Here is a 17,053-nt window from a genome sequence, read left to right on the forward strand (position 1 = left end):
CTACTTGTATTCTAAACTGTTTGTGTCTGCACCATTCCATTCTGCTTTATTCTAAACTGTTTGTCTGCACCATTCCATTCTACTTTTATTCTAAACTGTTTGTGTCTGCACCATTCCATTCTACTTTTATTATAAACTGTTTGTGTCTGCACCATTCCATTCTACTTGTTATCTAAACTGTTTGTGTCTGCACCATTCCATTCTACTTTTATTCTAAACTGTTTGTGTCTGCACCATTCCATTCTACTTGTATTCTAAACTGTTTGTGTCTGCACCATTCCATTCTGCTTTTATTCTATTTTGACTTCTACTTTTATTCTAAACTGTTTGTGTCTGCACCATTCCATTCTACATTCTAAACTGTTTATTCTAAAAACTGTTTGTCTGCACCATTCCATTCTACTTTTATTATAAACTGTTTGTGTCTGCACCATTCCATTCTGCTTTTATTCTAAACTGTTTGTGTCTGCACCATTCCATTCTGCTTTTATTCTAAACTGTTTGTGTCTGCACCATTCCATTCTGCTTTTATTATAAACTGTTTGTGTCTGCACCATTCCATTCTGCTTTTATTCTAAACTGTTTGTCTGCACCATTCCATTCTACTTGTATTCTAAACTGTTTGTGTCTGCACCATTCCATTCTGCTTTTATTCTAAACTGTTTGTGTCTGCACCATTACATTCTGCTTTTATTCTAAACTGTTTGTCTGCACCATTCCATTCTACTTTTATTCTAAACTGTTTGTGTCTGCACCATTCCATTCTGCTTTTATTCTAAACTGTTTGTCTGCATTCCATTCTACTTGTATTCTAAACTGTTTGTATCTGCACCATTCCATTCTGCTTTTATTCTAAACTGTTTGTCTGCACCATTCCATTCTACTTGTATTCTAAACTGTTTGTATCTGCACCATTCCATTCTACTTGTATTCTAAACTGTTTGTGTCTGCACCATTCCATTCTGCTTTTATTCTAAACTGTTTGTCTGCACCATTCCATTCTACTTGTATTCTAAACTGTTTGTATCTGCACCATTCCATTCTACTTGTATTCTGAACTGTTTGTGTCTGCACCATTCCATTCTGCTTTTATTCTAAACTGTTTGTCTGCAATTCCATTCTACTTGTTTCTAAACTGTTTGTGTCTGCACCATTCCATTCTGCTTTTATTCTAAACTTTTTGTGTCTGCACCATTCCATTCTACTTTTATTATAAACTGTTTGTGTCTGCACCATTCCATTCTGCTTTTATTCTAAACTGTTTGTCTGCTCCATTCCATTCTACTTGTATTCTAAACTGTTTGTGTCTGCACCATTCCATTCTGCTTTTATTCTAAACTGTTTGTCTGCACCATTCCATTCTACTTTTATTCTAAACTGTTTGTGTCTGCACCATTCCATTCTGCATTCTAAACTGTTTGTGTCTGCACCATTCCATTCTGCTTTTATTCTAAACTGTTTGTCTGCACCATTCCATTCTACTTTATTCTAAACTGTTTGTGTCTGCACCATTCCATTCTGCTTTTATTCTGAACTGTTTGTGTCTGCACCATTCCATTCTGCTTTTATTCTAAACTGTTTGTCTGCACCATTCCATTCTGCTTGTATTCTAAACTCTTTGTGTCTGCACCATTCCATTCTGCTTTTATTCTAAACTGTTTGTCTGCACCATTCCATTCTACTTGTATTCTAAACTGTTTGTGTCTGCACCATTCCATTCTGCTTTTATTCTAAACTGTTTGTGTCTGCACCATTCCATTCTGCTTTTATTCTAAACTGTTTGTCTGCACCATTCCATTCTACTTGTATTCTAAACTGTTTGTGTCTGCACCATTCCATTCTGCTTTTATTCTGAACTGTTTGTGTCTGCACCATTCCATTCTGCTTTTATTCTAAACTGTTTGTCTGCACCATTCCATTCTACTTTTATTCTAAACTGTTTGTGTCTGCACCATTCCATTCTGCTTTTATTCTGAACTGTTTGTGTCTGCACCATTCCATTCTGCTTTTATTCTAAACTGTTTGTCTGCACCATTCCATTCTACTTTTATTCTAAACTGTTTGTGTCTGCACCATTCCATTCTGCTTTTATTCTGAACTGTTTGTGTCTGCACCATTCCATTCTGCTTTTATTCTAAACTGTTTGTCTGCACCATTCCATTCTGCTTTTATTCTGAACAGTTTGTGTCTGCACCATTCCATTCTGCTTTTATTCTAAACTGTTTGTGTCTGCACCATTCCATTCTGCTTTTATTCTAAACTGTTTGTCTGCACCATTCCATTCTACTTTTATTCTAAACTGTTTGTGTCTGCACCATTCCATTCTACTTGTATTCTAAACTGTTTGTGTCTGGACCATTCCATTCTGCTTTTATTCTAAACTGTTTGTCTGCACCATTCCATTCTACTTTTATTCTAAACTGTTTGTGTCTGCACCATTCCATTCTGCTTTTATTCTAAACTGTTTGTGTCTGCACCATTCCATTCTGCTTTTATTCTAAACTGTTTGTCTGCACCATTCCATTCTACTTGTATTCTAAACTGTTTGTGTCTGCACCATTCCATTCTACTTTTATTCTAAACTGTTTGTCTGCACCATTCCATTCTACTTTTATTCTAAACTGTTTGTGTCTGCACCATTCCATTCTACTTTTATTATAAACTGTTTGTGTCTGCACCATTCCATTCTACTTGTTATCTAAACTGTTTGTGTCTGCACCATTCCATTCTACTTTTATTCTAAACTGTTTGTGTCTGCACCATTCCATTCTACTTGTATTCGAAACGGTTTGTGTCTGCACCATTCCATTCTGCTTTTATTCTAAACTGTTTGACTGCACCATTCCATTCTACTTTTATTCTAAACTGTTTGTGTCTGCACCATTCCATTCTACTTTTATTCTAAACTGTTTGTGTCTGCACCATTCCATTCTACTTTTATTCTAAACTGTTTGTCTGCACCATTCCATTCTACTTTTATTATAAACTGTTTGTGTCTGCACCATTCCATTCTGCTTTTATTCTAAACTGTTTGTGTCTGCACCATTCCATTCTGCTTTTATTCTAAACTGTTTGTGTCTGCACCATTCCATTCTGCTTTTATTATAAACTGTTTGTGTCTGCACCATTCCATTCTGCTTTTATTCTAAACTGTTTGTCTGCACCATTCCATTCTACTTGTATTCTAAACTGTTTGTGTCTGCACCATTCCATTCTGCTTTTATTCTAAACTGTTTGTGTCTGCACCATTCCATTCTGCTTTTATTCTAAACTGTTTGTCTGCACCATTCCATTCTACTTTTATTCTAAACTGTTTGTGTCTGCACCATTCCATTCTGCTTTTATTCTAAACTGTTTGTCTGCACCATTCCATTCTACTTGTATTCTAAACTGTTTGTATCTGCACCATTCCATTCTGCTTTTATTCTAAACTGTTTGTCTGCACCATTCCATTCTACTTGTATTCTAAACTGTTTGTATCTGCACCATTCCATTCTACTTGTATTCTAAACTGTTTGTGTCTGCACCATTCCATTCTGCTTTATTCTAAACTGTTTGTCTGCACCATTCCATTCTACTTGTATTCTAAACTGTTTGTGTCTGCACCATTCCATTCTGCTTTTATTCTGAACTGTTTGTGTCTGCACCATTCCATTCTACTTTTATTATAAACTGTTTGTGTCTGCACCATTCCATTCTGCTTTTATTCTAAACTGTTTGTCTGCACCATTCCATTCTACTTGTATTCTAAACTGTTTGTGTCTGCACCATTCCATTCTGCTTTTATTCTAAACTGTTTGTCTGCACCATTCCATTCTACTTTTATTCTAAACTGTTTGTGTCTTCACCATTCCATTCTGCTTTTATTCTAAACTGTTTGTGTCTGCACCATTCCATTCTGCTTTTATTCTAAACTGTTTGTCTGCACCATTCCATTCTACTTTTATTCTAAACTGTTTGTGTCTGCACCATTCCATTCTGCTTTTATTCTAAACTGTTTGTGTCTGCACCATTCCATTCTGCTTTTATTCTAAACTGTTTGTCTGCACCATTCCATTCTACTTGTATTCTAAACTGTTTGTGTCTGCACCATTCCATTCTACTTTTATTCTAAACTGTTTGTCTGCACCATTCCATTCTACTTTTATTCTAAACTGTTTGTGTCTGCACCATTCCATTCTACTTTTATTATAAACTGTTTGTGTCTGCACCATTCCATTCTACTTGTTATCTAAACTGTTTGTGTCTGCACCATTCCATTCTACTTTTATTCTAAACTGTTTGTGTCTGCACCATTCCATTCTACTTGTATTCTAAACGGTTTGTGTCTGCACCATTCCATTCTGCTTTTATTCTAAACTGTTTGACTGCACCATTCCATTCTACTTTTATTCTAAACTGTTTGTGTCTGCACCATTCCATTCTACTTTTATTCTAAACTGTTTGTGTCTGCACCATTCCATTCTACTTTTATTCTAAACTGTTTGTCTGCACCATTCCATTCTACTTTTATTATAAACTGTTTGTGTCTGCACCATTCCATTCTGCTTTTATTCTAAACTGTTTGTGTCTGCACCATTCCATTCTGCTTTTATTCTAAACTGTTTGTGTCTGCACCATTCCATTCTGCTTTTATTATAAACTGTTTGTGTCTGCACCATTCCATTCTGCTTTTATTCTAAACTGTTTGTCTGCACCATTCCATTCTACTTGTATTCTAAACTGTTTGTGTCTGCACCATTCCATTCTGCTTTTATTCTAAACTGTTTGTGTCTGCACCATTCCATTCTGCTTTTATTCTAAACTGTTTGTCTGCACCATTCCATTCTACTTTTATTCTAAACTGTTTGTGTCTGCACCATTCCATTCTGCTTTTATTCTAAACTGTTTGTCTGCACCATTCCATTCTACTTGTATTCTAAACTGTTTGTATCTGCACCATTCCATTCTGCTTTTATTCTAAACTGTTTGTCTGCACCATTCCATTCTACTTGTATTCTAAACTGTTTGTATCTGCACCATTCCATTCTACTTGTATTCTAAACTGTTTGTGTCTGCACCATTCCATTCTGCTTTTATTCTAAACTGTTTGTCTGCACCATTCCATTCTACTTGTATTCTAAACTGTTTGTGTCTGCACCATTCCATTCTGCTTTTATTCTGAACTGTTTGTGTCTGCACCATTCCATTCTACTTTTATTATAAACTGTTTGTGTCTGCACCATTCCATTCTGCTTTTATTCTAAACTGTTTGTCTGCACCATTCCATTCTACTTGTATTCTAAACTGTTTGTGTCTGCACCATTCCATTCTGCTTTTATTCTAAACTGTTTGTCTGCACCATTCCATTCTACTTTTATTCTAAACTGTTTGTGTCTTCACCATTCCATTCTGCTTTTATTCTAAACTGTTTGTGTCTGCACCATTCCATTCTGCTTTTATTCTAAACTGTTTGTCTGCACCATTCCATTCTACTTGTATTCTAAACTGTTTGTGTCTGCACCATTCCATTCTACTTTTATTCTAAACTGTTTGTCTGCACCATTCCATTCTACTTTTATTCTAAACTGTTTGTGTCTGCACCATTCCATTCTACTTTTATTATAAACTGTTTGTGTCTGCACCATTCCATTCTACTTGTTATCTAAACTGTTTGTGTCTGCACCATTCCATTCTACTTTATTCTAAACTGTTTGTGTCTGCACCATTCCATTCTACTTGTATTCTAAACGGTTTGTGTCTGCACCATTCCATTCTGCTTTTATTCTAAACTGTTTGACTGCACCATTCCATTCTACTTTTATTCTAAACTGTTTGTGTCTGCACCATTCCATTCTACTTTTATTCTAAACTGTTTGTGTCTGCACCATTCCATTCTACTTTTATTATAAACTGTTTGTCTGCACCATTCCATTCTACTTTTATTATAAACTGTTTGTGTCTGCACCATTCCATTCTGCTTTTATTCTAAACTGTTTGTGTCTGCACCATTCCATTCTGCTTTTATTCTAAACTGTTTGTGTCTGCACCATTCCATTCTGCTTTTATTATAAACTGTTTGTGTCTGCACCATTCCATTCTGCTTTTATTCTAAACTGTTTGTCTGCACCATTCCATTCTACTTGTATTCTAAACTGTTTGTGTCTGCACCATTCCATTCTGCTTTTATTCTAAACTGTTTGTGTCTGCACCATTACATTCTGCTTTTATTCTAAACTGTTTGTCTGCACCATTCCATTCTACTTTTATTCTAAACTGTTTGTGTCTGCACCATTCCATTCTGCTTTTATTCTAAACTGTTTGTCTGCACCATTCCATTCTACTTGTATTCTAAACTGTTTGTATCTGCACCATTCCATTCTGCTTTTATTCTAAACTGTTTGTCTGCACCATTCCATTCTACTTGTATTCTAAACTGTTTGTATCTGCACCATTCCATTCTACTTGTATTCTAAACTGTTTGTGTCTGCACCATTCCATTCTACTTTTATTCTAAACTGTTTGTGTCTGCACCATTCCATTCTACTTTTATTATAAACTGTTTGTCTGCACCATTCCATTCTACTTTTATTATAAACTGTTTGTGTCTGCACCATTCCATTCTGCTTTTATTCTAAACTGTTTGTGTCTGCACCATTCCATTCTGCTTTTATTCTAAACTGTTTGTGTCTGCACCATTCCATTCTGCTTTTATTATAAACTGTTTGTGTCTGCACCATTCCATTCTGCTTTTATTCTAAACTGTTTGTCTGCACCATTCCATTCTACTTGTATTCTAAACTGTTTGTGTCTGCACCATTCCATTCTGCTTTTATTCTAAACTGTTTGTGTCTGCACCATTACATTCTGCTTTTATTCTAAACTGTTTGTCTGCACCATTCCATTCTACTTTTATTCTAAACTGTTTGTGTCTGCACCATTCCATTCTGCTTTTATTCTAAACTGTTTGTCTGCACCATTCCATTCTACTTGTATTCTAAACTGTTTGTATCTGCACCATTCCATTCTGCTTTTATTCTAAACTGTTTGTCTGCACCATTCCATTCTACTTGTATTCTAAACTGTTTGTATCTGCACCATTCCATTCTACTTGTATTCTAAACTGTTTGTGTCTGCACCATTCCATTCTGCTTTTATTCTAAACTGTTTGTCTGCACCATTCCATTCTACTTGTATTCTAAACTGTTTGTATCTGCACCATTCCATTCTACTTGTATTCTGAACTGTTTGTGTCTGCACCATTCCATTCTGCTTTTATTCTAAACTGTTTGTCTGCACCATTCCATTCTACTTGTATTCTAAACTGTTTGTGTCTGCACCATTCCATTCTGCTTTTATTCTAAACTTTTTGTGTCTGCACCATTCCATTCTACTTTTATTATAAACTGTTTGTGTCTGCACCATTCCATTCTGCTTTTATTCTAAACTGTTTGTCTGCTCCATTCCATTCTACTTGTATTCTAAACTGTTTGTGTCTGCACCATTCCATTCTGCTTTTATTCTAAACTGTTTGTCTGCACCATTCCATTCTACTTTTATTCTAAACTGTTTGTGTCTGCACCATTCCATTCTGCTTTTATTCTAAACTGTTTGTGTCTGCACCATTCCATTCTGCTTTTATTCTAAACTGTTTGTCTGCACCATTCCATTCTACTTGTATTCTAAACTGTTTGTGTCTGCACCATTCCATTCTGCTTTTATTCTGAACTGTTTGTGTCTGCACCATTCCATTCTGCTTTTATTCTAAACTGTTTGTCTGCACCATTCCATTCTGCTTGTATTCTAAACTCTTTGTGTCTGCACCATTCCATTCTGCTTTTATTCTAAACTGTTTGTCTGCACCATTCCATTCTACTTGTATTCTAAACTGTTTGTGTCTGCACCATTCCATTCTGCTTTTATTCTAAACTGTTTGTGTCTGCACCATTCCATTCTGCTTTTATTCTAAACTGTTTGTCTGCACCATTCCATTCTACTTGTATTCTAAACTGTTTGTGTCTGCACCATTCCATTCTGCTTTTATTCTGAACTGTTTGTGTCTGCACCATTCCATTCTGCTTTTATTCTAAACTGTTTGTCTGCACCATTCCATTCTACTTTTATTCTAAACTGTTTGTGTCTGCACCATTCCATTCTGCTTTTATTCTGAACTGTTTGTGTCTGCACCATTCCATTCTGCTTTTATTCTAAACTGTTTGTCTGCACCATTCCATTCTACTTTTATTCTAAACTGTTTGTGTCTGCACCATTCCATTCTGCTTTTATTCTGAACTGTTTGTGTCTGCACCATTCCATTCTGCTTTTATTCTAAACTGTTTGTCTGCACCATTCCATTCTGCTTTTATTCTGAACAGTTTGTGTCTGCACCATTCCATTCTGCTTTTATTCTAAACTGTTTGTGTCTGCACCATTCCATTCTGCTTTTATTCTAAACTGTTTGTGTCTGCACCATTCCATTCTGCTTTTATTCTAAACTGTTTGTCTGCACCATTCCATTCTACTTGTATTCTAAACTGTTTGTGTCTGCACCATTCCATTCTGCTTTCATTCTAAACTGTTTGTCTGCACCATTCCATTCTGCTTTTATTCTGAACTGTTTGTGTCTGCACCATTCCATTCTGCTTTTATTCTAAACTGTTTGTGTCTGCACCATTCCATTCTGCTTTTATTCTAAACTGTTTGTGTCTGCACCATTCCATTCTGCTTTTATTCTAAACTGTTTGTGTCTGCACCATTCCATTCTGCTTTTATTATAAACTGTTTGTGTCTGCACCATTCCATTCTGCTTTTATTCTAAACTGTTTGTCTGCATCATTCCATTCTACTTGTATTCTAAACTGTTTGTGTCTGCACCATTCCATTCTGCTTTTATTCTGAACTGTTTGTGTCTGCACCATTCCATTCTTCTTTTATTCTAAACTGTTTGTGTCTGCACCATTCCATTCTGCTTTTATTCTAAACTGTTTGTGTCTGCACCATTCCATTCTGCTTTTATTCTAAACTGTTTGTGTCTGCACCATTCCATTCTGCTTTTATTCTAAACTGTTTGTGTCTGCACCATTCCATTCTACTTTTATTCTAAACTGTTTGTGTCTGCACCATTCCATTCTGCTTTTATTCTAAACTGTTTGTGTCTGCACCATTCCATTCTGCTTTTATTCTAAACTGTTTGTGTCTGCACCATTCCATTCTACTTGTGTTCTAAACTGTTTGTTTCTGCACCATTCCATTCTACTTGTATTCTAAACTGTTTGTGTCTGCACCATTCCATTCTACTTGTGTTCTAAACTGTTTGTGTCTGCACCATTCCATTCTACTTTTATTCTAAACTGTTTGTCTGCACCATTCCATTCTACTTGTATTCTAAACTGTTTGTGTCTGCACCATTCCATTCTGCTTTTATTCTAAACTGTTTGTGTCTGCACCATTCCATTCTGCTTTTATTCTAAACTGTTTGTGTCTGCACCATTCCATTCTACTTTTATTCTAAACTGTTTGTGTCTGCACCATTCCATTCTGCTTTTATTCTAAACTGTTTGTGTCTGCACCATTCCATTCTGCTTTTATTCTAAACTGTTTGTGTCTGCACCATTCCATTCTACTTGTGTTCTAAACTGTTTGTGTCTGCACCATTCCATTCTACTTGTATTCTAAACTGTTTGTGTCTGCACCATTCCATTCTACTTGTGTTCTAAACTGTTTGTGTCTGCACCATTCCATTCTACTTTTATTCTAAACTGTTTGTCTGCACCATTCCATTCTACTTGTATTCTAAACTGTTTGTGTCTGCACCATTCCATTCTGCTTTTATTCTAAACTGTTTGTCTGCACCATTCCATTCTACTTTTATTCTAAACTGTTTGTGTCTTCACCATTCCATTCTGCTTTTATTCTAAACTGTTTGTGTCTGCACCATTCCATTCTGCTTTTATTCTAAACTGTTTGTCTGCACCATTCCATTCTACTTGTATTCTAAACTGTTTGTATCTGCACCATTCCATTCTGCTTTTATTCTAAACTGTTTGTCTGCACCATTCCATTCTTCTTGTATTCTAAACTGTTTGTATCTGCACCATTCCATTCTACTTGTATTCTAAACTGTTTGTGTCTGCACCATTCCATTCTGCTTTTATTCTAAACTGTTTGTCTGCACCATTCCATTCTACTTGTATTCTAAACTGTTTGTATCTGCACCATTCCATTCTACTTGTATTCAGAACTGTTTGTGTCTGCACCATTCCATTCTGCTTTTATTCTAAACTGTTTGTCTGCACCATTCCATTCTACTTGTATTCTAAACTGTTTGTGTCTGCACCATTCCATTCTGCTTTTATTCTAAACTTTTTGTGTCTGCACCATTCCATTCTACTTTTATTATAAACTGTTTGTGTCTGCACCATTCCATTCTGCTTTTATTCTAAACTGTTTGTCTGCACCATTCCATTCTACTTGTATTCTAAACTGTTTGTGTCTGCACCATTCCATTCTGCTTTTATTCTAAACTGTTTGTCTGCACCATTCCATTCTACTTTTATTCTAAACTGTTTGTGTCTGCACCATTCCATTCTGCTTTTATTCTAAACTGTTTGTGTCTGCACCATTCCATTCTGCTTTTATTCTAAACTGTTTGTCTGCACCATTCCATTCTACTTGTATTCTAAACTGTTTGTGTCTGCACCATTCCATTCTGCTTTTATTCTGAACTGTTTGTGTCTGCACCATTCCATTCTGCTTTTATTCTAAACTGTTTGTCTGCACCATTCCATTCTGCTTGTATTCTAAACTCTTTGTGTCTGCACCATTCCATTCTGCTTTTATTCTAAACTGTTTGTCTGCACCATTCCATTCTACTTGTATTCTAAACTGTTTGTGTCTGCACCATTCCATTCTGCTTTTATTCTAAACTGTTTGTGTCTGCACCATTCCATTCTGCTTTTATTCTAAACTGTTTGTCTGCACCATTCCATTCTACTTGTATTCTAAACTGTTTGTGTCTGCACCATTCCATTCTGCTTTTATTCTGAACTGTTTGTGACTGCACCATTCCATTCTGCTTTTATTCTAAACTGTTTGTGTCTGCACCATTCCATTCTGCTTTTATTCTAAACTGTTTGTGTCTGCACCATTCCATTCTGCTTTTATTCTAAACTGTTTGTGTCTGCACCATTCCATTCTGCTTTTATTCTAAACTGTTTGTGTCTGCACCATTCCATTCTACTTTTATTCTAAACTGTTTGTGTCTGCACCATTCCATTCTGCTTTTATTCTAAACTGTTTGTGTCTGCACCATTCCATTCTGCTTTTATTCTAAACTGTTTGTGTCTGCACCATTCCATTCTACTTGTGTTCTAAACTGTTTGTGTCTGCACCATTCCATTCTACTTGTATTCTAAACTGTTTGTGTCTGCACCATTCCATTCTACTTTTATTCTAAACTGTTTGTGTCTGCACCATTCCATTCTACTTTTATTCTAAACTGTTTGTGTCTGCACCATTCCATTCTGCTTTTATTCTAAACTGTTTGTCTGCACCATTCCATTCTACTTCTATTCTAAACTGTTTGTGTCTGCACCATTCCATTCTGCTTTTATTCTAAACTGTTTGTGTCTGCACCATTCCATTCTGCTTTTATTCTAAACTGTTTGTGTCTGCACCATTCCATTCTGCTTTTATTCTGAACTGTTTGTGTCTGCACCATTCCATTCTACTTGTATTCTAAACTGTTTGTGTCTGCACCATTCCATTCTGCTTGTATTCTAAACTGTTTGTGTCTGCACCATTCCATTCTGCTTTTATTGTAAACCTGAACAAATCATCTCTGCTCTGTATGGATGTGGTAGAATTAGAGATTTTGAAAAACTATTGAAAGATTGACAGAATGCAGCATTCAGTCTGATGACCATGTACAGCTTTGCTCCATTGACTGCTGATGACCATGTACAGCATTGCCCCATTGACTGCTAATGACCATGTACAGCGTGGTACCATTGACTGCTAATGACCATGTACAACGTTGCCCCATTGACTGCTAATGACCATATACAGCGTTGTTCCTTTGACTGCTGATGACCATGTACAGCGTTGCCCCATTGACTGCTAATGACCATGTACAGCGTTGCCCCATTGACTGCTGATGACCATGTACAGCGTTGTTCCATTGACTGCTGATGACCATGTACAGCGTTGCCCCATTGACTGCTGATGACCATGTACAGCGTTGTTCCATTGACTGCTGATGACCATATACAGCGTTGCTCCATTGACTGCTGATGACCATGTACAGCGTTGTTCCATTGACTGCTGATGACCATGTACAGCGTTGTTCCATTGACTGCTGATGACCATGTACAGCGTTGTTCCATTGACTGCTGATGACCATGTACAGCGTTGTTCCTTTGACTGCTGATGACCATGCACAGCATTGTTCCATTGACTGCTAATGACCATGTACAGCGTTGTTCCATTGACTGCTGATGACCATGTACAGCGTTGTTCCATTGACTGCTGATGACCATGTACAGCGTTGTTCCTTTGACTGCTGATGACCATGCACAGCCTTGTTCCATTGACTGCTAATGACCATGTACAGCGTTGTTCCATTGACTGCTGATGACCATGTACAGCGTTGTTCCTTTGACTGCTGATGACCATGTACAGCGTTGTTCCTTTGACTGCTGATGACCATGTACAGCGTTGTTCCATTGACTGCTGATGACCATGTACAGCGTTGCCCCATTGACTGCTGATGACCATGTACAGCGTTTCCCCATTGACTGCTGATGACCATGTACAGCGTTGCCCCATTGACTGCTGATGACCATGTACAGCGTTGCCCCATTGACTGCTGATGACCATGTACAGCGTTGTTCCATTGACTGCTGATGACCATGTACAGCGTTGTCCCATTGACTGCTGATGACCATGTACAGCGTTGTTCCATTGACTGCTGATGACCATATACAGCGTTGCTCCATTGACTGCTGATGACCATGTACAGCGTTGTTCCATTGACTGCTGATGACCATGTACAGCGTTGTTCCATTGACTGCTGATGACCATGTACAGCGTTGTTCCATTGACTGCTGATGACCATGTACAGCGTTGTTCCTTTGACTGCTGATGACCATGCACAGCATTGTTCCATTGACTGCTAATGACCATGTACAGCGTTGTTCCATTGACTGCTGATGACCATGTACAGCGTTGTTCCATTGACTGCTGATGACCATGTACAGCGTTGTTCCTTTGACTGCTGATGACCATGCACAGCCTTGTTCCATTGACTGCTAATGACCATTTACAGCGTTGTTCCATTGACTGCTGATGACCATGTACAGCGTTGTTCCTTTGACTGCTGATGACCATGTACAGCATTGTTCCTTTGACTGCTGATGACCATGTACAGCGTTGTTCCATTGACTGCTGATGACCATGTACAGCGTTGCCCCATTGACTGCTGATGACCATGTACAGCGTTTCCCCATTGACTGCTGATAACCTTGTACAGCGTTGCTCCATTGACTGCTGATGACCATGTACAGCGTTGTTCCATTGACTGCTGATGACCATGTACAGCGTTGTTCCATTGACTGCTGATGACCATGTACAGCGTTGTTCCTTTGACTGCTGATGACCATGTACAGCGTTGTTCCATTGACTGCTGATGACCATGTACAGCGTTGTTCCATTGACTGCTGATGACAATGTACAGCATTGCTCCATTGACTGCTAATGACCATGTACAGCGTTGTTCCATTGACTGCTGATGACCATGTACAGCGTTGTTCCTTTGACTGCTGATGACCATGTACAGCGTTGCCCCATTGACTGCTGATGACCATGTACAGCGTTGCTCCATTGACTGCTGCCTGACTTTATGTTGCCTGTTCTCCAGGCTCCAGGACAAGGCAGCAGACACCATCGAGTCTCTCCAGAAGGCTGGGATGAAGGTGTGGGTGCTGACCGGAGACAAGATGGAGACGGCGGCGGCTACTTGTTACGCTAGCAAGCTGTTCCGCCGCTCCACACAGATACTGGAGTTGACCACCAAACGCACCGAGGAACAGAGTCTACATGACGTTCTGTTTGACCTGAGTAAAACTGTACTCAGACAGCATGGCAGCATGACCAGAGACACCTTCTCAGGGTGGGTGCCGGGATCCCAACACACACACACACGTGCACCTGGATGTATTTAACTATACTTGTGGGGACCAGAAGTCCCCACAAGAATAGTAAACATACAGACATTTTACCAACTGGGGACATTTTGTTAGTCTAGGGGGTTTAGGGTTAAGGTATAATTAGGGTTAGAATTAGGTTTAGGGTTGGAGGTTAGGTTTTGGGGTTACGGTTAGGGTTAGATTTAGGTTTAGGGTTAGGAGTTAGGGAAAATAGGATTTTGAATGGTTATAAATTGTCCCCACAAGGTTAGTTAAAGACTGTGTGTGTTAACGTGTGTATCTATGTGTGTGTGTGTCCCCAGTCTGTCTGCTGACTGTGTGGACTACGGTCTGATCATCGACGGGGCCACCCTGTCTGCGGTGCTGAAGCCCAGTCAGGAGGACTCCAGTCAGGGGAACTACAAGGAGATCTTCCTGGAGATCTGTAGGAGCTGCAGCGCTGTGCTCTGCTGCCGCATGGCTCCCCTCCAGAAAGCACAGGTAGCCTATCAGCCGAGTTATTTCAAACCACACGTTTACACACCTATTTCTGACCAACATGACTTTGGTGTCATGTGATCCGTCACGGCTAGATTAAGTGAAGGAAGCACTGACACAGTCTGATGGAGTGTTGAGCTGGTTGATGTTTCACCTCTCTACTGGACTCCACTACCCCCCCTCCCCACACCTCTGTTCTCTGGTCACCAATTAGTGCCACTCCAGAATGTTGCCCCTCTCTCTCCACTCTATTTCTCTCCGACCCATTATCTTTCTGTCTCCCTCTCTTCTCGCTCTCTTTCGCTCACATTAGACCCCACCTGTCATAGCAGACGTTATTTGGGACTGAGGAGTTACAGTAAATTATATTCAGCTCTGCCTGACATGGCTGTCACTATCTCATACTGAGGAGTTCTATTGAGCTCGGTCTGATATGACTCACTATCTCATACTGATGAGTTCTATTGAGCTCTGTCTGGTATGACTCACTATCTCATACTGAGGAGTTCTATTGAGCTCGGTCTGATATGACTCACTATCTCATACTGAGTTCTATTGAGCTCTGTCTGGTATGACTCACTATCTCATACTGAGGAGTTCTATTGAGCTCTGTCTGATATGACTCACTATCTCATACTGAGGAGTTCTATTGAGCTCTGTCTGGTATGACTCACTATCTCATACTGAGGAGTTCTATTGAGCTCTGTCTGGTATGACTCACTATCTCATACTGATGAGTTCTATTGAGCTCTGTCTGGTATGACTCACTATCTCATACTGATGAGTTCTATTGAGCTCGGTCTGATATGACTCACTATCTCATACTGATGAGTTCTATTGAGCTCTGTCTGGTATGACTCACTATCTCATACTGAGGAGTTCTATTGAGCTCTGTCTGGTATGACTCACTATCTCATACTGAGGAGTTCTATTGAGCTCTGTCTGATATGACTCACTATCTCTTACTGAGGAAGTTCTATTGAGCTCTGTCTGATATGACTCACTATCTCATACTGCGGAGTTCTATTGAGCTCTGTCTGGTATGACTCACTATCTCATACTGAGGAGTTCTATTGAGCTCTGTCTGGTATGACTCACTATATCTTACTGAGGAGTTCTATTGAGCTCTGTCTGATATAACTCACTATCTCTTACTGAGGAGTTCTATTAAGCTCTGTCTGGTATGACTCACTATCTCATACTGAGGAGTTCTATTGAGCTCTGTCTGATATGACTCACTATCTCTTACTGAGGAAGTTCTATTGAGCTCTGTCTGATATGACTCACTATCTCATACTGCGGAGTTCTATTGAGCTCTGTCTGGTATGACTCACTATCTCATACTGAGGAGTTCTATTGAGCTCTGTCTGATATGACTCACTATCTCTTACTGAGGAGTTCTATTGAGCTCTGTCTGATATGACTCACTATCTCTTACTGAGGAGTTCTATTGAGCTCTGTCTGATATGACTCACTATCTCATACTGAGGAGTTCTATTGAGCTCTGTCTGATATGACTGTCACTATCTCATACTGAGGAGTTCTATTGAGCTCTGTCTGATATGACTGTCACTATTTCATACTGAGGAGTTCTATTGAGCTCTGTCTGATATGACTGTCACTATCTCTTACTGAGGAGATCTATTGAGCTCTGTCTCATATGACCGTCACTATTTCTTACTGCAAAATACCACTATTCCCTCTAGTTCTCCTCCACTGTGCTAGGAGGCAGAGGAATATGGGCTGTGATGTAATATGTACTGACATTCACATAGGAAGTCTTACTACTACATGCATCCTCTCTGTCATGTTAATATACAGTGGTTAGGTTCATATAACATTGTCTGTAGGTTTAGCTCTAACTCTCTTTACAAAGATTGTCTGTATTAGACATATCTTCTTTGATGAATTACAGATGAAAAGAAAACAGTTATCTCACTGATCCTGAAATGTTGTGTTACCAGATTGTGAAGCTGATCAAATCGTCTCCAGAACACCCCATCACGCTAGCCATTGGAGATGGGGCTAATGATGTTAGCATGATCCTGGAGGCTCACGTGGGGATCGGTTAGTATTACCCTGTTCACTGTGAATGGACCTCTTTTCAATAAAGTTATTTGAATACGATTTAGATTGGTTGATTTTATATATATATTTGAATATAGTTTTATATGTTTTTATTCATGTATATGACTCGCATAACAAATGGTAAAAGCGTTCAGTCATGTCCTCCCCTAAGGCATCATGGGTAAAGAGGGTCGCCAGGCAGCGCGGAACAGCGACTACGCCATCCCGAAGTTCAAACACCTGAAGAAGATGCTGCTGGTTCACGGACACTACTACTACATCCGCATCTCAGAGCTTGTCCAGTACTTCTTCTACAAAGTGAGTGT

General features: G+C 38.7%; 1 protein-coding gene across 1 annotated transcript in view; it reads left to right on the top strand.

Moving 5' to 3' along the window:
* LOC115124834 (phospholipid-transporting ATPase IH-like) overlaps positions 1-17,053 on the top strand; it is a 143,758-nt gene that overhangs the window by 106,522 nt on the left and 20,183 nt on the right. Inside the window, exons 20-23 of the mRNA XM_065024410.1 lie at positions 13,895-14,146; positions 14,486-14,663; positions 16,625-16,727; positions 16,900-17,045. Of these exons, the coding sequence (XP_064880482.1) occupies positions 13,895-14,146; positions 14,486-14,663; positions 16,625-16,727; positions 16,900-17,045 (679 nt within the window). The remainder of the gene's footprint in view (positions 1-13,894; positions 14,147-14,485; positions 14,664-16,624; positions 16,728-16,899; positions 17,046-17,053) is intronic.

Source organism: Oncorhynchus nerka, linkage group LG2, assembly GCF_034236695.1.
Source record: "Oncorhynchus nerka isolate Pitt River linkage group LG2, Oner_Uvic_2.0, whole genome shotgun sequence".
Lineage (NCBI taxonomy): Eukaryota > Metazoa > Chordata > Actinopteri > Salmoniformes > Salmonidae > Oncorhynchus > Oncorhynchus nerka.